The sequence below is a fragment of the Heteronotia binoei genome, chromosome 7, assembly GCF_032191835.1.
Source record: "Heteronotia binoei isolate CCM8104 ecotype False Entrance Well chromosome 7, APGP_CSIRO_Hbin_v1, whole genome shotgun sequence".
Taxonomy (NCBI): domain Eukaryota; kingdom Metazoa; phylum Chordata; class Lepidosauria; order Squamata; family Gekkonidae; genus Heteronotia; species Heteronotia binoei.
In genome coordinates, this window is record NC_083229.1 from 84,890,253 (window position 1) to 84,914,608 (window position 24,356).

At 43.7% G+C, this 24,356-nt stretch overlaps 1 protein-coding gene across 5 annotated transcripts in view; it reads left to right on the forward strand.

The window, feature by feature from the left end:
• The window catches only part of LOC132574744 (A-kinase anchor protein 7-like), a 68,239-nt gene that overhangs the window by 28,738 nt on the left and 15,145 nt on the right, over positions 1-24,356 (forward strand). For 2 of the 5 annotated variants that reach the window (XM_060242978.1, XM_060242979.1), the window contains exon 2: positions 8,726-8,838. The exons of 2 other annotated variants lie outside the window; for them this stretch is intronic. In XM_060242978.1, coding sequence (XP_060098961.1) covers positions 8,752-8,838 — 87 coding nt within the window. In that variant the 5' untranslated portion in view covers positions 8,726-8,751. Of the gene's footprint in view, positions 1-4,154; positions 4,285-7,337; positions 7,496-8,725; positions 8,839-24,356 lie in introns of those variants that run through there. One more of the 5 variants, XR_009555646.1, reaches the window with a different exon arrangement.

Genomic DNA, 24,356 nt, shown 5'->3' on the forward strand with positions numbered 1-24,356 from the left:
TGTCGGGGAGTGTCCAGGCCGTTGGGTCAGCCCCTCTAGGTAACATCCGTAGATGGAAAAAAGTGGGGGGAAGTGAAGTCGAGGGTAGAGGGAGCAGGGGCAAGGAGCACAGAGCACGGTGGACGAAGGAAGGAGGAGATGGAAGGGGGGGTGGAGGGGAGGGCGAGGAGGCGAGGGGGTGAGGGGCGGGGGTCCAGAGACACCCCAAAGACAATCTACTGCCCGCTCACTGTTCGCACTGCTCCTCCGCACACAACGCCGCAGCCGCTTCCCAGTCTCTACTCGCCACAGCCCCTGGCCGCCGCCCACAGCTCGTCTTCGGCGTTCTCGGCATTCTCGCCAGATTGGCTGGCTCCTGCCTCCGCGCCTCAACAGCTCTGCACTTCCCGCAGTCCCCTGCCTCCACGTCCTCGCGGCTCCACTCCCTCCGCTGTTCCACCCGGCTCCCTCGCACGGCAGCTTGCGGTCACATCTACTTTCCGCCTCAGCACCAGGCCCGATCTCGGCCTCCGTTGTTTGCAGGTGGATTCGGCGTTTGTCTCAATGTTTGCTCTTAGTTGATGTTGTTTATTGCTGCTGCTGTATCTCTTAGATGTCTCAATACAGTCGCTGCAGTAGTATAGGTGTTAGGTTAAAGTTAATAGTTAGTAACGGCGGGAGCCCTAGCGTCTAGGCTTCCACTGCCGCCGCCATCTTAATTAGCCATCTTAATTAGGATCTTAATATAAGATCCTGTGGTTTAATTTGACTTTGGTGAGATCAACTTAAGAGCCTATTTTGGTGTGGAGAAATAGTAATGTCTGATCACAAGCCGGCACCAAAACAGACATGTGCAAGGACTGGTTCATTTGAGGAAGGTATAATGCCTAAAATACAAGATCAATTGGATGCTATGGAGGCAAGATTGGTCAAAGTGATGAAAGATCTAATAATGGACAATAAGAAGCAATTAATTAAAGAACTAAAAAAAAGATATTGAAACAAGTGCAGAAGTGGTGAAGACAGAAATTAAAAAAGAAATTGAGGATCTCAGAAAGGATTCACAAGCAACATTAAATAAAGTACATGTGGTTGAAAATAAGGTGAGGGATCAAGATTCCATAATTAATAAATTGCAGGAGAAAGTAGTTCTGCAGGACTGTAAGTTAATGGAAAACCAGATACATCTGAGAGGAATACCTGAGAATGAAGGAGATGGCTTAAAGACATATATAATAAGCACTATTGCTGAGTTTTTGGAAATAGAACCTGATGAATCCAGTTATCTTTATTATTTACCAACAATATTCCGGCTTTTACCCTGTCTCGTTGATTTCTGGAAAATGCAGTGGATCAATTTGACCCAGCCCCTTTCTTCAAGGTTGCTATGAGGCAGAACTGGTTATGGCTGGAGAGAGGGCAACATGTAGCATTTCAGGGGAGCTTATCCTTCTCCCTCTTCCTGCCTTTCATCTTTGACAGGAATAAGGAAAGTTGCTCAAATTAAGTAGGCAAAATGGGCAAACATCTTGAGCATGTTTAAACAGGCCATCAGATGTCTTAAGTTTGGGTGTGCTGGGAAGGAACGTCCTTCAAACTTAGCATAGGGTTGCAAAGTCTTACCTGGCTTCTAGCAGGGGCTCCTGGGTCTGTTCTGGGATGTTCTCTCATGTGTGCAAAGTGTGCAGTGCATTATGACATCATCCAGAAGTGATGTCATCATGCTGGGCATGACACGCATTGATGCTCTAACATTTTGGACAAAAACTCTATGGCTGGTGGAATTATGTCTGGGTGACATAATTGCACCAACAATGTTGATGTAGGAAGGGGCTGTTCAAGGGTGTGGCTTCCCCTCCAGCCAGCTTGGGTGGCAGATTGAAGTCCCTGAAGTTGGGGGACTGGCAAACCAAACTGAGCAGCATCTTGTCAAACCTCTTGTGACTTGTCAGTTGAAGGGGATGAGGCTGGACACCTTTCGGCACATAGTGCAGCCTGCCTGTGGAATAGTTAGCTTATGGTGGTAAGTGATTATGTTGATCAGCCATTTAAATAAATAAACTAGTTGTGTCCTCCTTTGGGGGTGGGGTGGAGGGGCAATTACTAGGTTGTACTAAGGTTGTACTGAAATTTAAAAAGCAAATACAATAATCTTTAAGGCTCAAGCCAGTCAAGACATTGAAAGTTTTGTGTATTGGAGCAAACAACAAACACCCAGATACATTTGCCTGAAGGCCTATTCATTAACAGTAACTGTAGGGCAGACCTGGTTCTGCAGATTCTTAGTAGGCTCTGTACTCCTTAAGGCTGCTAGCAGGGAGATTGAGAAGAGATGTACTGAGTCCCTCCTATCATGCCCATAGCCAGAAAATTCTGGTTGGAGGGGGGTCCACGGAAAAATTTTTTGTAGCCCCCCCCTCTGGCGGCCCCCAATCTCTGCCACCACTTTTCTCCCCATGGCTCTGGCAGCCCCCCTCTGTGCAGCACCTTACCTTCCCTCCCACTCACCCACAGGGAGAAACTGTAAAGAGCAGGCTCCAGGGGCTCTTGCAAGGTGCCCCCTCACCCCTGCTGATCATGTGATTGGCTGGAAAAGCAGTTCTGAAGCTGGCAGTATCTACGCTGGCTTCCCAGCATGATCATCAAGTTCAGCACTGGGGTGGCCCCATGAGTGAGTGGGAGGGAGGGGGATGTGCTGCACAGAGGGGGGCCACCAAAGCCATGGGAAGAAAAGTGGTGGTGGAGAGAGTGGGGGCCACCAGAGGGAGGGCCGTCCATCCAGAGGGGGGGGCCTCAACCCAGTTTCTCCCTGTGGGTGAGTGGAAGAGAGGGAGGGAGGTGCCACGCAGAGGAGGGCTGCCAGAGCTGCTGGGGAAAAAGTGGTGGTGGAGAAAGCAGGAACCGGGGAAAGGAGGGCCCATAAAGGTCTGAGGGGGGTTGGATGGGGTGCCATGCCCCCCTGTGACTATGGGTGTCCCTTCTACTCTCCTGCTTGCTCTGAGGCCTACTGGGATAGCTTCTAAAGGGGCAGTATATAGCAGGAAGATCCATGAACAGATGTCAGATAGACTTTTAAATTGCTAACTAACCATGGAAGACATGATTTCAACTGGGGGGGGGGGAGAAACCTGCATTGGCAGAAAGTGTAAATCCTCCCCCCCCACCCCCGCACACCAATAAGCTCTGTACATAAGTTACAATAAATCCATGTACAATCTGTATACAGAGTACACTTGGTTTTTCTTTAAAATATGTTATATCAGGGGTTGCCAACGGTAGCTCTCCAGATGTTTTTTGCCTACAACTCCCATCAGCCCCAGTCAGCATGGCCAATGGCTGGGGCTGATGCAAGTTGTAGGCAAAAAACATCTGGAGAGCTACCGTTGGCCACCCCTGTGTTATATAATTTTCATGATACATTCAGTGCATGTACAGCTGAATATGCAATATTGTAGTACCATACACCATGAACAGGGACCCTCAAACCAGTAACACATTGCACTTACCCATCATGCAGTAGAGACTTGATACTTTGCCCCAGTTACAGAGAGCAGTTACATGACTTTTTGACCCAGCAACCACTAGATGGGTGGGAAGATCACGAGTCTAGCTACCCAGACAAAGGTCAGCAGGGACTTTCTCAAATGTGGGGAAACAGAGATGTTCTTACGTCTGTCACCTTGAGACAAGTTATTTCGGGATAATTGCCATGGTAGATTTCGGTATTTCGGTAAATGTTTTGCATGTCCCTTGTGTGAGTCTTTTGATTGTGATGACAAAATCTGAGACCAAAATCCTATAAAAATAAAGACTGCTGGCTTGCAAGCAGAGCAATTCTCCCAGGACAAGTGTCTTGTGTGGTTGCTTCCTACACAATATATGCCCCATATTTATCCAGGCATTGGTCCTTGGTTTCATTTGTAAAATGGATATACATAGGCTCTTTCTTACAAACAGGTGTACACATGTAAATAAAGGATGTATGTGCATTCATTGTAACGTGGGAACAGGGCTATGCTGTTTCTGAATTGGGGTACTGGTGACTGGACAATAAAAAGCACATGAGAATGCTGTTCAAAGATCTTCCAGTATCCCATTTCTGGACTTGAGGTAAAAACTTTGATGGAAATTGGGTATTTAGTAATTAACTTTAAAACTTCACTTTTTAAAGATTTTAGACAAAATTGAAGATGCTCAAGAACTTATATTCACTAAAGAGCCTGATCTGTTGAGAGCATTAATTCCAGTTCAAGCTATGCATCTTACCATTATTGTAGCTGATCTGAGAACAGAAGATGTGAAAAGGTAAGAGAGGTTACATAAATGCAGGGCTTTTCTTGAGGAGGAATGCACAGGAAGGCAGTTCCGACTGGCTTGGTGTCAAGGGGTGTGGCCTAATATGCAAATGACTTCATGCTGGACTTTTTCTACAAAAAAGCCCTTTTGTGAACAATGTTGATATCAAGGGTTGTGACCTAATATGCAAATGAGCTCCTGCTGGGCTTTTTCTACAAAAGAAGCCCTGCATAAATAAATTGCTATTTCAAAACATAATGTGTCTTTATTAAGTCTTTAGTGTCGTTTTTTTAATTGTGCCTTATATTTTAAGTGCTTTTTGTTGTAATTTGTGTTGGGCACTTTTCTGAACCAACAAATGATATCTCACTTGGGAACAAGAAAAATACCATAGCTAACAGCTGCTTTTGTTTGAACCCAGGGTGAGAAACAACTTTGGAACTTGTTTTGACTTTAAGCAATGATAGTAAAGCTAGCCTGCCATCTGGCAGGGAATGGGAGCAACTTGGCTATAAATAGTGTGTCTGACCTCTGTACTTTGCCTAGGGCACAATAGCTTTAGCTGAAGAGCCTCAATGAAACTGATTTGTACTGGAAAATATGTCTGTGCCATGAAGCTACAGCATGGTCTGCAGAAGGGAAATGTGTAGTTTATATAGTTACCTGATAATGTATCACATTTTCTTTACAAGATCTGGAAGGCTGGCAGTTTGATGAGAAAATTGCTGAATCTATAGCAACATGAAGTAGGGATAAGAAATTTGTCTAGCCATAAACATGGCTGGCATGCAGGCTATGATATATTCCTTAATGATACATTACTTTGAGATAAATAATATAAAATTGGTGTGCAATTGCCTGTGGTTGAACATTTAAGAATTAACATTTCATTGCCAAAAGGACAACTTGCATACAGAGTTAGGGGGAAAAGAACCCATTCTTCTTATTTAGAGTAAACAAATAGTTGGCCAACAGATAGGTTAGACAAGGATTGTGACTCCAGAGTGATAGCTTGGAGAGGTCCTGTTTCAGGATACTTTTTAGTGAGAACAGGTCAAAAGAATAGAGGTGGAAATAGAATTTTTGCCTCCAAAAGTGGTGCCTTAGAGTTTCATTTCAGGGGAAAACATGGCTGTTAACTGCTCTTTGCAACCCTGAATTATCAACCACTTGAATTCTCACTGGTTGATAATTCAAGTGGAACCAGGCCTTGAATTCAGCAGGAGCTCACAGGAGCACAATTCCCGAACCATTATGAGGGTTCCCCCTCCGTCTCTCCACCTACTTACCTTATCCATTGAATAGTAGGTGCAGCTGCATAACAATCCCTGGATTAGGAGAGTGGGCAGCCCACCAGCAACCAGGAGCATTGCCACACCCCCAGTAGCCCTCATTAACCCCTGGAGAGAGTTCTACAACAGTATTTATGCCTTTTTATGTACGGTTTTATGGTCATTCGGTTTTAATTTTGTACTATTTTACTGTTTTAAATGTTGGCTTAGGCTGTGAATAAACTGTCTGCCACTCCTGGATGAGGAGAGTGGCAGCCAACCAGCCACCAGGGGCTTTGCCACGCCCCTAGCAGCCCTCATTAACCCCTGGAGAAGCCCACGCCACCCTTTTACACTTCTTATGTGATTTTGGGCAGCGGATGGCTTGCTTGCCTTTTGACTGTGGGGAGGGGGGGGGGCGCCAAGGAGAACTCCAGGTGAACAAGGGCTGTTTGGGCTGATGGGATCTCTAGCCAGCCAAGCAGGCCTCACTCGCCCGAGACCCTCCTTTCTTGCGTCAGGTTGCTATTGGCTGGTGGGGGGTGGCATATACTAATGAGTTATGGTAATAAGCTCCACCACCTATTTTTCTACAAAATGACCCCTGACTGGAACCATATAGATGAAAGAGACCAGCAGGACTGTCTTAACATCTGTAAATAGTGTCTATTTTATTTCCTGAACTATCATTCCCCTGCCTTGGGGGTGGGGGGCAATAAAAGTTACTATTCTTCTTTTTGTTTCCCTCATGGAAACTTAAGTCTATCAGATAGAGTTTAGAGGTAGAGAGCCATCTGGTCAAGCTTTAAATCACACCACCTCTGTTTCAATGTGGTTTAAAACCCTGTTGCTGATGTAACATTTATACATAGTAATAAAATCATTTTCAAGTGTGTGTGTACACACACCCCGTAAAAAGTCGGCCGTGAAAACGCTGTGAAAGCAACGTCACCCCAGAGTTGAAAAAGACTGGTGCTTGCACAGGGGGACCTTTCTTTTCCTTTCCTTTTAGTCCCCAGGATCCCCTAGATTGGAGCCTCCCCCCCACCTCCTCTTCAGGGTTATCATATAGCGGGGAATGTGTTTGAATGTCCTCTGGACACTCCATTATACTGGTATGATGGAGAATCTGGGGCTTGGGGGGACTGGTTTTTTTTAGGTAGAGTCACCAAATTTTCAGCATAGCATCTGGTTTTTCAAATTTTCAGCATAGCATTTCCTAAAAAAAGTTTTTAAAAGATTGGACCAGGGGGTCCAATTCTATGAGCTCTAAAAAAAAGTGCCTTCTCCTTCATTATTTCCTGTGAAGGGCAGGCACTTAAAAGGTATGTGGTCCCTTTAAATGTGATGGCCAGATTCCATTCGAAGTTCAGTAGTGCTTGTAGCAACCTTCCTCCTGGCTCCACCCACAAAGTCCCCAGATCATTCCTGAATCAGACTGACAATCCTATTTTACTGCCTCTGCAGTGTGAGTTGTGATTTAGACACTTAACAATTGATGATTCAAGACAGCAATTCTTTTAGTCAGATCAAACTGACTTGTTTCCAAGTAAACATACTCAGGCTCACATTTTAAAAATTGTCAAAGCTAATGCAATATGTAAGTGCACCTTCTAGATGTATTTTAAGGTATTATTTACGCTTGTGTGTCAGACCTTGTGTTGCTGTACTAAACAATAAGCATCTCAGGCCCTTCCAAAAGAAGCTTCTAAAAATACATCACTATTATTTAGTTCTGTAGCCATTTGTCTAGTGAATTCCTTCTTAGAAGTGTGTGTTATTCTTTTTAAGGGCTATTTCTGCTCTTGAGAAAAGTAAGGCCAAAGTGGAAGCTCCGTTGCAAGGGAAATGCTTCACAATAACATTTTGTGGGATTGGTCAGTTTAACAACTAAGTGATATATGTTAAAATATTAGAGGAAGATGAACAAATATTAAACAAAATTGCAGGTTGGTATGTACACTTTTGTATTTAAGTTACATCAAATTACTACTGCCATGAATGCTGTTTTATTTGGGATAAATTTTTCCTGCTTTCTTAAATTACTCTGTCCATTCTTTCTTGTTGCTGCTTACACCTGGAACTAGTACATTATCCTTTCTTTCAAATCCTCCCTGAAACTCTACTTTTTCTGTGGAAATCTTTGGATTTACCCTTATTCCTCATCTTCTCTGAAACTAAACCTAAGAATATATAATACAGTGGATTATCTACTTATTTGTGGATTCTTGGCTAAGACCCCAGTTTACAGCATACTTCCAGTACTGCTCTGCCTCTTGATTAAATAGCATAATGATTTTTGTATATGCAGCATGCAGGAGAGAGAGTTTTGAATAGAGAGAGTTTTTGAGAAGAGAAAGGGTCATCCAGTTGCTCTCAGCCTAGCTCTGAGCTAGTTAAATATATTCAAGACTCAGAATACTGTCCCTTAAAACTTTAACAATGTAATTTGAGGTGGCCATAGGCACAAGGGGCCAAGCGCAGAAGAATTGATTCTTTTGAGATGTGGTGCTGGAGAAGAATCTTGTGAATCTCTTGGACTGCAAGAAGATCAAATCAGTCAGTCCTAAGAACAACAGCAACATAGGCACAAGTAGAGTCACCACTGTACATTGTGATTTATTAAGTATGCCTCTTCAGTAACCAACCTGAGGTGGCTTACATGATAAAAATAATAAAATATTAAAAGCTATTCATAAATACAGCATTTAAAAAGCCCCAGCTGAGCATAAACACATAGATCATAAAAACTGATCTCATGCCATTGAGGTAATGAAGTGTAATAGTGAGTGGAATGTATCTTTAAGAGTATCTAGATACTTAAGAGTATCTAGTTTTTCTAACTGTTTGGTAAGGCCTGTTCCAGGGCAGGTGGATTGGAGTAGACATATACCCAGGGCCAGCCCTGCCACTAGGCAACTGCCTCTGGCAACAGCATTACGGGGGTGTCAAACTGAGCATCCCCTATGTGACTCGGTGATGTTATCAGTGCGAGGGGGGGGGGGGGGGGAAACCAGAAGTCAGCCTTGCCTAGGGTGCCAGACAGTCTAGGGCCAGCCCTGCATATATCCATATGATACGTGATGCTTTGTCTAACTTGCTGTCTTATTTGGAACTCCTATAGATAGCTTGTCTCTATGCTGTAAACGAATGCCTTTGTTTTCTCATTTGTCTACAAGAAACTGTGGAGAGCTCATTTAATGAAATGAATATAGATATCATAGGCAGCAAAGACTTCAAACCACACTTGATGTTTCTGAAGCTGTCCGAAGCACCTGCACTGAGATGGAAGGTAATTAAGTAGACTGCAGTTGTCTCCTTTGTGCTTTATATGCTTGACCCTTAAAAACCATTGCAATAATTGTTTTGGATTGCAGTGTTGCATTGCAAATCAATAGTTTCTCATATTGAGGAATGTTCAGGAGTAGGGATGGCCACAGATTGGACCATGGACCAAATTTTTCCATGGACCAGGGTCTAGTTAATTGTTTTTTGAGCCTGGTCTATGCCATCCCACCCAGGAAGTTTGTAAGGTCCATGTTGGTGGGGATTGCAAAGCGGCACTCATATGCTGTATGGCTTTGCAAAAGCCATTTATATTTCAAATGGCTTTTTGCAAAGCCATGAGCGAAGGCCAAGCAGCAAGTTCATCCACTTCTGGTTCACCCAGAAGTACACCAGAAGAAGGTAAAGTTGCTTGGCCTTCGCTTGCATGCCACGTGCCTTTGAATGGCCGTTTAAAGGGAACACATTCTCTTTAAACGGCTTTGTGAGCCACACAGCATCACAGATCAAACAGAGCATTAAAGGTGTGTGGACTGGGGGTCCATAAAACCCCACAAACCTCAAACCTCTGTGGACTGTTATTTTTCTGGACTGTGCCCATAACTATTCAGGAGGCAGTATCTCATCATTGCACCTAGCTTCTCCAAGCTGAAGGGTGAGTTTTGTTGACCTCTGTTGATTCCCACCCAGCTTCAAAGCATAACCTAAAGCAAGGAAGGATTGGAAAGAAGAATATGGACAAGGAAATAAACTAGATTGGGCAGGAAACCATGCATTGTATTACTTTCCATCTTTTTTAGTACTTTCCCCCACATGTTTGGTTCCACATTTTTTGTTTAATGCAAAAGTGCTAATCTGGAAAGGCAAGAAGCTCCTTAAGCAGATGTGCTCCAAGGAGAAAAGGAATGATTATATATAATAAAAAATAATCATATATCCCCAATTAATCAAAGCAGTCTGCAGCTTTCTATAAGACTGTAGGGAATTAACTCTGGGTAAAGTGGTTTGAGGCTTGAAACTACAGCATAGCTGTTGTGACTTATTGCAGTGATATGGAAATGCAGCATGGAGCTATTCCTACAATGTGAGCAGAATGGTTTTCAAACAGTTTAGCAGACTGCAAGATTTATGTCTGCTTATATGCAAGGTTGCTGGGGCTTTGCAATATAAATATATAATACACTGATCTAACCTTTAACAGAAGGATATGGGAATTGATGGAGGGTTTTTTTTATCACTTTACAATTAAAATAAAAACCATCTCTCTGATTAGATTACCTTCCCCCACCCCTGGAATACTGTCTTGCTTGTTTCCTGGAATAGCTGTATATTTTTATGAGGTCAGTATAAAAAACAAGAGAACACAATAATGTTATATGCTCAGAACATCAGAGAGTGCTTTAATCGTGGAAGAACAGAGTGTTCTAACCTTGTTGCTGAGCATAACTGGTGGTTCTTTAGCTACATTTGGGGTCTCACTTTTGCATGTGGAGCCCAACAAAGGCTGAAACATATCAGAAGTTCTTTACAAAGGTAAATATGTGCTCTATGGCAATGAGAAGGAGGCATGTTTATAGTCCAGATAAATATGCATAGGAATACTTTTAAAACTAAAAAGACATAAACTGTTATTAAGTAGATAATGCTGGTCACAAAATGAAAGATGCTCAGTAGCACTGTTAGTTATAAGATAATAAATTAAAGTTACAGAAAGCTTTTCATTCACTGCAGAAGATGAGTATGCAAAAATTGATTCTGCATAAAAAAACTGTTCTATTGAGCTGAGACATCATTTTCTATATCATTTCAAGCTATAAGACCCAGCCTACCTAGCTGCTGTTATCCTGGGGTTTATTTGTGTTTGTTTAAGAAAAGATAATCAACATGCTTAGAACATTACATTTCAGGAGTGGGTTTATATTTACACAAAAAAACCCCAACCCTCCCCATTAAAGTGACTACAGAGTGATGGAGTCTTTGTGCATTTATAGTTCCTTTGGCACATTACATTATTCTAGATTATGGTAGTGGTGACTTTATTTCATCTCTGAGGTGATTTACATTCTTCCCATAAGAATTCTACCACTACTTTAAATAATTTCTTCTGAAGTTATCTTACTCTTGGCCATGACTTTTTTCCCTGGGGGAATGTGGTGGAATGGAGTTCCGGAACATCTTTGCAGAAACAAAATTCTCAAAAAACGTTTAAAAGTTCATGAAGGGCACCCATGTGTTTTTCTTTCATATCCCTCTTGAGTGTTCTGGCATCTCTTTTTCAAGACTATATTTGTTTTTGACATGAGAAGGGGTTGCCTACACAATGTTAACCCAGCATCTGAGCTGCTTCCCCAAATTACCCCTAGATAACATTTATCTAATACAAATGGAGTGGACCCAGTAAGATGTGCGATTGTGACCTAAGGGCACCTTCCTTATCTAAAATGAGTAAGACAGGCACATTGTTTAAGGGGACTGGCCTTTGAAAGATTCAGACAGTAAGGGAGCAAACAACTTCTGCTAACTTGATAATAAATCATTATGTCAATACATATCGCTACCTCTTTCCTGGTACCAGCACTGGAATGAAAAGAAAAAGTACAAGAAGGAAATTTAGCTGGTGAATTGAGCTAATGTTAGAATGACTCAAGGTCCAGAGAAATAAATGAAAAGGGAGCTGGGTTGCCAGCCTCCAGGTGGGGCCTGGAGATCTTCCACTTTTACAACTGATCTCAAGCTGACAGAGATTAGCTCCCCTGGAGAAAATGGCTGCTTTGAAGGGTGTACTCTATGCCATTGTACCATGCTGAGGCTACTCCCCTCACCTAACCCCACCCTCCCTGGCTCCACCCTCAAAATCTCCAGATATTTTCCAACCTAGACCTGGCAACCCTAGCCAACAGGGTTTTATTTTTGAAAGATTCAAACAACACATCAATACAAGATTCAAACAACTCATCAGTGCAAGTCACTGAGGGAAAGGTAGATTTTTAACTTTAAAGCATCATTGGATACCACTGATCCATACTTAGCTTACTCCAAATACATTGCGACCTGGTTTCCTATTTTAGGGAAAATCGATAGCGACCCATTTTACATTAGCTCGTATAACAAATCTAAAATGTACAAAGATTTTCTGTGGTTGTAATTTAGCGTTGGCTTTCCCTCCCCCCCCCTTTTTTTTAAAAAAAATTTTTTATGTTCAATTTATGTTATTGTATCGCATGTTTTCATTAATGTAACTGTTTCCTATTTACGTCATGTTTATCTTTTGAAATTTTCTCAATAAAATCATTTAAACTTTAAAAAAAAATTTTTTTTGAATTAAAAATAAAGAAAAAATTGATATATTTTTCACAAGTAGCAAGTTGTAATAGTGAGCATGGACCATTGCATGCAGTTGAATTGCGGGGGTGGGGGGGGAGGTGAATCTAGTTTTCTGGTTTTCTAAGTAAATTTGAGTAATATTCAGAGCAGTGAAAAGATGGGAAATATAAACGCAGCAAAAGAGTGAATTTGTGGAAGAATTCCTGACCAAGCTGAAAGTGATGAGTCAGTCATGAAATTTTGGCCCCATTACGGAGTCACTAATTACCAAATGGATTCTCTACTGCAGGCTGCAAAAAGACTCCTAGAAGACTGTGAAATGCTCCTAGAAAAAGCAGAGGGGTGGGTGTGATTATAGTCCAGTGTAACAAACAGGATTGCCAGGTCTGGCTCAGGAAGTACCTGGGGACTTTGAGGGTGGAGTCTGGAGACTTTTGGGTGGAGGCAGGAGACTTTTCCATCCCCTAAATAAATAAATATACAGCAGTGCAGTTCCCCTGAATACAGTCTTCATTTCCTCATCCTCTTTTTTTGCCTAATCTGATAACTGCCACTAAATGAGAGTGAAACTTGTCATTCCAAAATGCCAAATGAAGTTTGCAAGACCACACTTGCAAGTACTTGTGTGATGATCTCACTGGAATAATTTACTCACTGGGAGCTGCTGAATGTATCAATCTGCTGTATTTCAACCAGCTTCTTCAAACCCAGAAACACAAACGGAGAATTGCCTAGGGGGTGGAGTCTTCCTCCCTTCCATAATCAGGTTCTAACTAACTCTTTACTATTCATTTTACTGTAGAAATTATTTCTGAAGCAATCCAAAAGAAACAGAGGGACTATTCTGGTTCCTCTGCTTTTCTCACTGATTGATTCACAGCCATATGGCTCTGCCCCGCTTCCCTGTAACTCTTCTCAGTTGATTTAAAGGCACAAACACATTTGGAAACACAAAGTCTCTCTTAACCCTGCCAAGATTTAAAGACACATGGAGGCTGTTGTGGGGGCTTCCTTTGCTGACCAGATGACTGCTGCTGGAGTGGAACCTGCAAAACTGGGGGATCCCCGTCCCAGACCTGGGGACTGGCAAGCCTAGTAACAAAATAAAGCAGAAGTCCAGTGACCCCTTAATGACTAATTCACAAAAGCTCTTGCAGGAATAAATGTTGTTAATCTCTAAGGTGCTTTGAGTAGCTGTTTTATTTTTATTTTTTAAAACAGCCAGAATTTCACTAGTTGGTGCTGCAACAGATGTCAGAGTGTACCCATCAGATATAAGAGATTGCAGATTTATCAGCTGGTGCAATGAATGGAGACAGAAGCCCTGGTCATGCAAAATTCTGTAGGTGTAGATTTTCATAAAAGGGACAGTTTCAGGAGAAATGAAATACAGAAGAGCAAGTTCAGTATCCTATTGTACATAGTGGCCAGCCAAATGTTGCTAGAAAACCGACAAATTGGTCAGAGAGGCTAATGTTTCTCCCTGCCTGCACTGGTATTCAGATGCTATTTTATCATTGGGGCTAAAAGACATTGATGGACCATGAATTTGTCTAATCCTCCATTTAAGCCTAAGTGAGTTGAGTTGTCTTTGTTGTTGTTGCTTTACGGAATCCTGTCCTTAACCCTCTGCCTGGCATTGAATTGATGTCCTTCAGGCTTCAGACAAAAAGTTGTTTGTAGTTTTGATTGTTAATTAGTTTTGGCCCACAGTGCTTATTTTGTGCTGCTTCATTGCTGCTAACTATTATTTTATAATTATTTTATATAAGAGTATTAATTATCTCATGCTGTCTTGTGCTGTTCTATTCTGCTTCATTGTTAATCATTTTATAACTATGTCATATAAGTGCTTAATTATTATCTGCTTAATTTAATTGTTTGTCTAATGTTATTTATTGAATAAAGATTTTATAATGAATCCATATTCTGCATATGCTAAATATATGCGAGAAACTCCCCCAGAAACCTGTAACCAGTGCTATATATACATACATTAAATAAACATTGACGGGAATTCATCTCTAGCAGCCAGCAGCATCGCTGCTTGGCTGCAGGGATGTCTTTGCCTCTCTGGAAGGAAAAGGGAGGACTTCTGCTGCCTGTTTGGGCACAATTCTGAGGGGGCGGAGCTTGCTGCTGTAACAGCAGCACCATCCGCCCCCTACCTCAGTCTTCGACAGATGATTGGCAGAACAGGAGTGTTTTCGGGTTGCTCCTTGCCAATCATGTCAGTTTCAGCCGGGAGTTTCGAGTGGGCCCTGATAAGACTGGGAGGAAGCGCCTTCCTCGCTTCTTCTCAGCCACATTATTTGCGGCGGAGCGTGTCAGTTTCAGGCCGGGAGTTTTGATCGCGACCCTGATAAGACAAGGGAAAGCACCTTGCCTCAGTCTGTTGCGGGAGATCTGGGCCCTGATAAGGCCGGGAGGAGCACCTTAGCTTGCTCCTTTTCAGCCATATCAATTTCGGCTGCGTTGCTTTGCAGGGAGATCGGGGCCCTGACAAGGCTGGCCTGGAGCTCTTTAGGTGGTCTGTCCCTGGCCAGCTTTGGCCGCGGCGGTGCTGGCAGCGCAGGCCTGGACATCGGGCCTGGCTTTTGGGCTGTGCTGAACGCGGCATGATCAGAGAGGGAGGAAGAGGATCTCCTTTGCACGGCCTGTTGTGACTCTCCCCCACCCAATTTGAATTGAATCACCTATCTTAGGGTGGTTTAAGGAGGTATTTGGGGGTCTGTTAGGCTGTTTCATAGTCTGGAGTTTTCCTCGCTCTATCTCCCCACCCCTCCAATTTTTGCTTTATCATTACACTTTGTGAAGGGTGGGCAGTTAGGTGGTGAACATCCCTTTCCTTAATATTAAGGGATCTTAGGTTTCTTTTTTGGAGAGTCATACTTTGTCGCTGGTGGGCTAAGCTGGGCTGAGGCAGCCATATTTGCTCCCCTTGTGACTTTCTTTGTGAGAAGGAGGGCAGCCATTTTAGACACTGTGGAGCGGGGCCCATTTTGGCCGCAGCCTGTATCAGGTTTCTTGTGGCCTTTATTATTCAGGCGGCCATTTTAGGTGCTGTCTAGCAGGGGCCATTTTAATACACTTTTGTGTGGCCTTATTCTTACTTGGTATTGCAATATGTCAGGTAGGAAAGGGATGGGAGGCATCTCCAACTAAAAGGGTCCAGGCAAGTAGGTGTGAAAAACCCCAACTTGGGACCATGGAGAGTGCTGCCAGTCTGAGTAGACATGAAGTTGCCTTCTACTGAACCAGACCCTTGGTCTATCAAAGTCAGTATTGTCTTCTCAGACTGGCAGCGGCTCTCCAGGGTCTCAAGCTGAGGTTTTTCACGCCTATTTGCCTGGACCCTTTTTTGGAGATGCTGGGGATTGAACCTGGGACCTTCTGCTTCCCAAGCAGATGCTCTACCACTGAGCCACCGTCCCTCCCCTTTGATGGCCGAGGGTCTGATTCAGTATAAGCAGGGCTTTTACAGATGATGAGGGTGATGACGGGGTTAATGCATCTATTTTGCAACAGCTTTGGGTGTTGGAGCAGGCATCTGGCATTTCTCCCCCACAGGGCTCAGATGGTGGGGAAAATCCTAAGGCTATGTTTCAAGTGGATATTTTAACCAGGTTGTCTATCCTTGAGGGCAGGTCTGCTGGAAATGTCGCTGGAGGAGCCTGGGGGTCCGATGGCTCAGATTGAGGTGCTGGTCCACTTCATATGGATGCTGGAACAGGGTCAGCACTGGTATTGGTTGGATCGGAGGGTAAGGCTGTAAACACTATGTATTCATACCCTGGGCTGGCTTGGCCGTGGGGCTCATGGGGCCCTGCCACTGCGGCGGTGCCCAGTGTTGCCACAGGGGCTTCTGGTACCTTCCTGTCTCCTGGCATGGGTACATGGCAAGTTGGGGCTTGGCCAGCCAGACAGTTTGGCCCCTACGGGGCTTGGCCAGCTGGTAGGCAGCAAGGTATGCCAGGTCCCATGTTGGGGGGATGAGGTTTTTCTTCTCCTTTGAGTGCTTCTTATGGGTCTGTCCCTCTCTTTTACTGCGTTGCCTTTTGGAGACTTAGCTTTACCCTTAGGTGATCATTTGTTGCCTACAACAAAAGATAACAATTTAAAGGGTGAATATGTGGATATCTCCCTCCTGTACTTTGACCTGGAGAAGAAAGGCAAGGAGGATTTTGACGATAAGGAGAAAGAGAAGTTGGAAAAGTGGACAGTGGACAGGACCTGGGCCAATTAGCTTCCTGGGTTTTTCATATATGCTGGTTTGATAGCATGCTCTTAGCCTTGGAGGGGTGCTTCACTGATCCAGTATGTGGATATTATTTATAAGGAGTATACAATGTTTAATGGGCCCACTTGGCTCTAGTATGACTAGGAGTTCTGAAAGCGGGCTGCCTTATACTCTTCCCTACAGTGGGACCACATCCACCAGCAGCTTTGGCTCCAGGTCTTGTCCCCTGCACGACCCAACTTGGGTGACTGCTCTGATAGCGGCCATTTGGTTGCCAGAATATCTGTGACTTCTTCATCTTCTTTCTGCAGTTCAGCAGGGTAGGCAGTTCAGTCCCGCTTGCTTTGCTGGGAGTTTGGGTCCCAGGGAGTGTGCAGTAGGAAGGGTTGCCAGAACAGGCATGAATGCCCCATGTGGGGTGGCTCTCACTCCTTTAGTAACTGCCCCAGAGCCCGACCACATAAGGGCAAAAGAAGCAGGATGGAGGTGGAAGTAATTACCAAGCTGGAATAGGGGCCCAGTCCAATAAAGGTGGGACCTCTTTATCTTGGTCCATCTGGCCGCAGAAGTTTTGGAGTCTTTTAATGGGATTTCTTTTTGGAGGGCAGACATGAAACTTGAAGCAGAGCTTCAGGTCATGTGTGATGTCCTTAGGTTTTGAAGTTTATTTTTGCAGACATTGGTGCACAGATATATGGTCAGATTCATGGGCTCAGGTGGGTGTGAATCGAGATCTTATGTTTCTTGAGTTCTTTCCCATTATTGTTGCTGTTTGGTTGTGGGGGAGTTATAGAAGAAGAAGAAGAAGACATTGGATTTATATTCCGCCCTCCACTCAAGAGTCTCAGAGCGGTTCACCATCTCCTTTATCTCCCTCCCCCACAACAGACACCCTGTGAGGTGGGTGGGGCCAAGAGGACTCTCACAGCAGCTGCCCTTTCAAGGACAACCTCTGCCAGAGCTATGGCTGACCCAAGGCCATGCCAGCAGGTGCAAGTGGAGGAATGTGGAATCAAACCCGGTTCTCTCAGAGAAGAGTCTGCACACTTAACCACTACACCAAACTGGCTCTTATAAGGCCAATAATTTTTGGTGTGATGACATGGCAGTGGTACATGTCATTAATTCTCTTTCATCCAAATCCAAATGTGTGGGCCTTCACTCTGCGTTGTCTGTGACTTAACATACTGTTTTTAGCTAAGCAAGTTCCTGGGGTGAATAATGGGGTGGCTGATGCTCTCTTGTGAACAGAAATCTATCATCAGCTGGCCCCAGAAGCTGATCGAGAGCCGGCACAAATGCCCCCAGAGCTGTGGCTGATTGGAGAACTTAGGTCTGCAGAGCGATAGGCCTAGCCATAGTGCACAGCACCAGGCAGTCTTAGGTTAGGGGTAGGGTATCGCATTGTTTGGCCCCTCCCGGTGGAGCAGTTGCTCCACTATTGTGTTTCTTTAAAAGGTAAGGAAGGGGCTGTGCGATCCATTAGGGGATGCCTGTCTGCTCTGGCTTTTGCTAGTAAGGTATTGGGGCCTTCTGTGGAAGATGCTGGAGGGCTGGGCTAGAGAGGCCAGGCCTAATCCTGACTCTAGGAAGCCTATTTCTCCTTTGATTCTTAGGGACTTGAAGGGGGTTTGGGGCACAGTGTGTGCATTCTATTTTGAATTCACCCAGTTTCATGCTGCTTCCTTGGATGCCTTCTTTGGGGCCCTCGGAGTCAGTGAGCTAGTGGCACGCTCCTGAAATGATGTTTCTGGTAGTGCTTTGTTGCCACAGGTCCTGAGGTTGGTGGATAGTGAAGCGGTCATTACTGTTTGACTCTCTAAGACTGACTGGTGTTGCAAGGGAACCATTTTGGAGCTGAGCACATGCTCTGAGCAGGACTTGTATCCTGTTTCCGCTTTGGCTGCCTATTTGGCAGTACGCAGTCCTAGGGATGGATTTTTGTTTTGTCACCTCAACAGCAGTCCGCTGACAAAACATCAGTTTTGGGTTGTGACTTCTCGGGCTTTAGCTAAGCTGTCTTAACTTAATCCCTAACTTTGTGTGGTTTGTAACATGAATTTTATGGTTATTGTTTTTAGTTTGACTGTTTTTTCTTTTTAGATGCTGTTGTTCCTGGCCAGAGGAGCTGAGTTCTCATCTGTGGATACAGTTATGTGCTTTGGGCTGCACATCAGGCTCGGAGAACTTTGGTCGGCTCTTAGCTGGGACTCAGCCAGTGGGTCATTATTGAATGGCATGGGTGCCAGGGTCTTCATTGGCCTGGCCTGCTGCCATTGTTATTCTACGGGAATGCTGGCCCTCACCCCCAGGTCCTAGTTATTCACCTGTGTGGGAATGATCTCAGGCTAGTAAAAGGCAAGGTGTTTGCCTTGCAGGCCAGGGATGATTTTAGGGCCATTAAGGTGAGATAGCCTGGGATCATTATAATATGGCCAGATATGATTCCCCGCTTTGTTTGCCGTAGTGTTTGGGACCCTGCAGGCATTGAGAGGGCCCGTCACAAGGCTAGCAAGGAGATTAGGAAAGCCTGAGAAGGGGGGTTGGGCCACTACCTGCCCCATCTGGATATTTCTCTTAAATTCCCTTACCTCTACAAAGGGGATGGGGGCATCTCTCTAAAAAGGGTAATATGCTTTTCTTGAGAGACATTTGGCAAGGGCTGCAGGTGGCATTGGGCCTTCTGGTGGGTGCTAAGGCCTAAGGAGATGCTTGGCCTTAGTGGTGGCAGGTTTTACTGTGCTTATGGTACTGTGTGGCTAGGGAAGGACCAGAAAGCATCCCCTCTTGGGGTAGTTAGGGGTCTGGCAGGATCAACCTTGGGGGTTGATGACCCGGGGTGGGAAAATGCAGACTGTCCTTTAAGGCTTGACTGGAGGGGGACTTCCATTGGGATGTGCGTCTGGTGGTTGTGTCAAGGCAGAGGAAATTATGTCTCATTTTGTTATAGAATAGCTGGTTGTACATAACAGGGAAATGTAGCTAAACAGGCAGGGTCAATAGTTTATGCAACAGGCAAGGTCAATAGTTTATGCACAGGAAACATTGCTTTACCATAAAAGGGTAGGGACGAAACTTAGTCTATGCTGAAATGGAGAAACGAAGCCTAAATGGGGAAATTAAAGTTAGTGTGTAGAAGGGGAAAGCGAAACTTAAAGTGTAATGGTCATACAAGCACCACACTATCTTAAGGAAATGGGGAGGGGGGAAACACGGGGTGTGCTCGTGATGGATAGAATGGGATAGGACAATAAGATGGTGAGCCTGCTGGCTAATTGGTCAGCAGAGCCAGGCTAGGCGTGTCAGGAGGAGCTTAAACCAAGCTGTACTGCGACACAGACTTCAGAGATTTGGGTAAAGCTGCTTGCCTAATCTCTCCATGATTTGCAAACCATGAAATAAAAGCTTGCTTCTTTGACCCACACTTCCAGAACTCCTTTCTTTTAAATAGATTGGCCTTCTGGCCATAACAGTTGGACCCTCTGGGGCTTGCCTTCTTGCTGGGCTGGCCTGGTGGGAGCTGTGCCACACTGCTTCAGTTGAGGGCCGGGTCCCTCACCCATTGAATGGCAGGGGAGGGGTCTATTGAGACCCCTGGCCCTGACCAGGCCGCAGTTTCAGTACTGGAGGATGCCTTCCATTGAGATGTGCGTCTTTTAGGTTATGCCTAGATGCAAAAGAGCTTAAGTACATTAGGAAGCAGTATTTTTGTCTATCCATAAGATAAGACATTTTGGATATATATTCAGGGAAAAAATTATTTTCCTATTTATATGCCTCTGCTGTACTCTGAAAAAATAGTGCTTTATACAAGGAACTAATGATTGTGCATATTTAATATACCACATGGATGCTTCTGATTCTATAGATTGCCATTTGGAATCAAATCAGAATCTGAGATGCATTACAGGACAATGTGACTGAATTTGAAGTAACTGATGGGACTAAAATATGGATGGCATTTTAATTTGGGATGGTACAATGGAAGAATATGTAATGACTGATTCCAGTAGATTACAAAAAGATTTTAGGTCCCAGATGAAAAACTAACAGCGTCATGCAGAGTTACTCCAGTCTAAGCCAATTGATATACTTCTGCATAGAACTGTTTTGTAGATGAGGAGAGGGAATGCAATTTCTGACTAAAGAACAAAACACAGACTTCACAAAGATCCTCTGGGAGTATTAACCATTACCAAGCCAGATCTCATGACAAAGATTGTGTACAATTATTACTATGCATGATAAATTTTTGTGTAGGTTTATACCAATTTTGCCAATCTGGTATGCACAGTAACAGTGGGATACTAGCACAGTCTAGAAATTTGAAAATTGGTCAAGGAAGTCTCTGTTTATGTTACTTCAATAATAGAAAATCAACTAAGGTATCCACAGATAACAGTATTGAAATTACCGGCCCAGTGGCCTTTGCCTCCAGAGCTTTGGCCAATTTGAATGTAACTGAATCCAGCTATCTTGGAGATGTACTCATCTCTTCTTTGGGAATGCATTTATTCTGGGGTGATCTTTGATGTTATGTGAAGGCATTTTCCTTTTTTGCATGCAGTTTTTTAATTTGGTTGTATTTTTATCTGATCATTTATTGCGGTTTTAACAGTGGTTGTATCTTGTGTTTACTGTAAACTTTGTGTGTGTGTGCTCATTGAAAGAAGAAGTGGGGCATACACTTTCAAAAATAAGTTGTAAGTATAAATAGAAGAGCCCTGATCTGGATTGATCTCTTCAGATGTGGGAAGCTAAGCAGGGTCATCCCTGGTTAGTATTTGGATGGGAAACTACCAAAGAAAGACCAGGTCACAATGCAGAGGCAGGCAATGGCAAACCATCTCTGAATGTCTCTTTCCTAGAAAACCCTGTGGGATCATCATAAATCTGCTGTGACTTGATGGCCATAAGGCTCTTAAATTTTATAGATAAAAATAAGACCATGGCTGACGGTGCCAGTAAAGTAAAATATGTATTTTATCACCAGCTAAAAAGTCCCTATACATTTTGGCAACAAGCTTCTTCAAGAGAATCTACCAATCTTTTAGTGTTTCCTCAACAGTACAAGATCAGTAGCTGCCCTTGTGGGGATTTTTTAGTTGAGTAATAAAAGATACATTTTATTTTACTTGCACCATCAGCCTTGGCCTTATTTTTAGCCACCCTGAGCCTGCTTTGGCGGGGAGGGAGGGCTATAAAAATAAATAAATAAATAATCTCTTAGTGACTGGTACAGATCTTTTTATTTTCTCTTTGAATTATAATGCAAACCAAAACCACACTTTAATTATGAGAGGCCAGTCTAGCTGAAACAGATCCCAGATCCCTTATTCCCTTCAAAATGTCTAATAGATTCAGAGTCTGGCATTTCATTTTAATTAGTATATGCATAAGACATTTTCCAGATATTCTGGAATGAATTTTAGTGGTGCATTGTTCAAAGCATTGAGTAAACCTGAGACTATACGCAGGCCTGAAACTGATACTGTGCTCCAGGCTAAAGATGTCACCTTTCAGTCAGTCATTTGAGTGGTCTTTGTGTGCTAGCCAGCAAACAACTTTCTGAGTCCATCCGGTCATGCATTTGTATTCACAACAACAATGGCATACTTCTCAAGGGTGTTAAGATTGTTGTCCCTTAAGTAGTACAACTGGAAATGCTTGCCAAAATATACAAAGGGCATTTGGAAATTGAGACATATAATACAAGATCCAGCTAGGTATCAATTTGGCCACAAATGAATGAAACCCAGTAGACTACCTCATGTCAAACTTGCCAGTTTTATAAGACAGCTATGATCAAAAATGACACAATAGGAAGATACTTTATCTCCAAAGGTGGGCTGATTCCACACTAACCTTCCTCCACTCCAGGTTTCTGTTTCTCTCTGGAGCAAGCTAGCAATTTCACGCCAGTTGCTCCACGCTGCCGTTTTGCGCAGGGAAAACCTACAATTTGCCATGCCGCAGTGTAAACCTGAAAAAACCGGTTTATGCTGTGGCGCAGCAAATCATGGTTTTTTCCCATGCAAAATGGTGACGTGGAGCAGCTGGTGTGAAATTGCTAGATTGCTCCAGAGAAAAACGGAAGCCTGGCGCAGAGCAAGGTTAGTGCGGAATCAGCTGTGGTAAAAAATGACACAATGGGCGTTTTCGCACTGACCTTCTAGTGGCGTGACCACCCTCTTCACACCGGAGGATCTGCCCGGATTTCGCACAAGAAGCGCCGGCGCACCCAAAAGAGCCGGCGACTTCCGTCGCGAAACCCGCTCAAACGGAAACCGCCAAGAAGCAGGAAAACGTTTGAGCGGGTTTCGCGACGGAAGTCGCCGGCTCTTTTGGGTGCGCCGGCGCTTCTTGTGCGAAATCCGGGCAGATCCTCCGGTGTGAAGAGGGTGGTCGCGCCACTAGAAGGTCAGTGCGAAAACGCCCAATAGGAAGAGGCTTTACCTCCAAAGGGTCTTCCTTCATATGGGTACCTGAAAGACAGGAAATGAGAGGGTGAGCCTCGTATCCTCTCTCACTCTTCTCTTGTTGAACACCTCTTGATTTTTATACCTTATTTTGCTCATCTATCTGCTCTTTTAACCCAATCAGATTCTTACGTCTACTCTTGGACCTTCACCAACTTAATGACAAACTACGTACTTTGCCAAAAATTATATGCTCATGAAAAACATGTCTGGGTTTCCTTTAGCCAAGCACACCCCAACATTGCTGGGCCAGGTAATCTTATGCTGTGGAACTGTTCCGCAATCCATTTCTACTTTGGCCCAGCATTGCTGACATGCCTTGACATTACTCATCTTATAATCAAACCTTTTGTGACAGTCACTCTTTTTCATATTCATAATTTTCTCAAAAATCATCCCTTCAGGAGTTTCTGGTTACTGGTAATAATGGATACAATAGTATATATACAGTATATAGCATAAGTGTGTAATGTATACAAGCACGTATAGGAGTATAGCATTAATTTATATGGCATAGCATAGCTTCATGATTGCATATAAGTGTAGCATTTATGCATTACAAGAAATTTCATACAAAGAAAGGAGGAGGACAGGGAAAGGCCTGTGTGTGTTTGTTCAATCTGTTTTGGTCAATGTACAAATCTGTCCCAGATCTTATTTTCACTTTGCTACTTGAACTTCAACGTCAGCTATCTGGTAATGAAGACTTGAATCCATCCTTTTCTTATGAAAAGGAATTTTATTTTATTTATTTTCATTTTGGAGAAAAAGGATTTTTTTCCTATTGAACTCTTTTAAAAAATTATTTAAGTACTTGAAGGGCTGTCTTATAGAGGATGGTGCAGAGATGTCTTCTGTTGCCCCAGAAGGTCAGACCAATGGGTTGAAATTAAATCAAAAGAGTTTTCAGATAAATATTAGGAAGAACTTCCTGACAATTAGAGCAGTTCCTCAGTGGAACATGCTTCCTCAGGACTCAGGAGGTAGTGGGCTCTTTTTCTTTGGAGGTTTTTAAATAGAGGCTAGATGACTATTAGTGAATTTAGGCAGAGAATGGGAAGGAGGGCAGAAAGGGTTGATCAGTGCTTAGCAGTGTTTCCTCTAAACTGAGTTACATGAGCTAGTTTATAGTTTTTTTTAGTCTCTGGCTCACACATTTTTGCTTTAGCTCAGGAAGGACAGCCCCATAGCATGTAGCAGCCAAATTGCTCAGTCACAACTATAATGGCAGTAGCTCATGAAGTAGAATTTTTACTCACAAGACTCCACAGCTTAGAGGGAGCATTGGTGCATAGTTCTCATGGCCCTTTCTTACACACTCAGGGAAATGCTGATCACCACTTTTTTTCTCCAGGCCCGTTTGGCCAGGCATTCTGGAGGTTTTTTGCCATCTTCTGGGAGCAGAGGTCACTGGTGGTATGTGTGTAGAGAGGTATTTGTGAATTTCTTGCATTGTGCAGGGGGTTGGACTAGATGACCCTG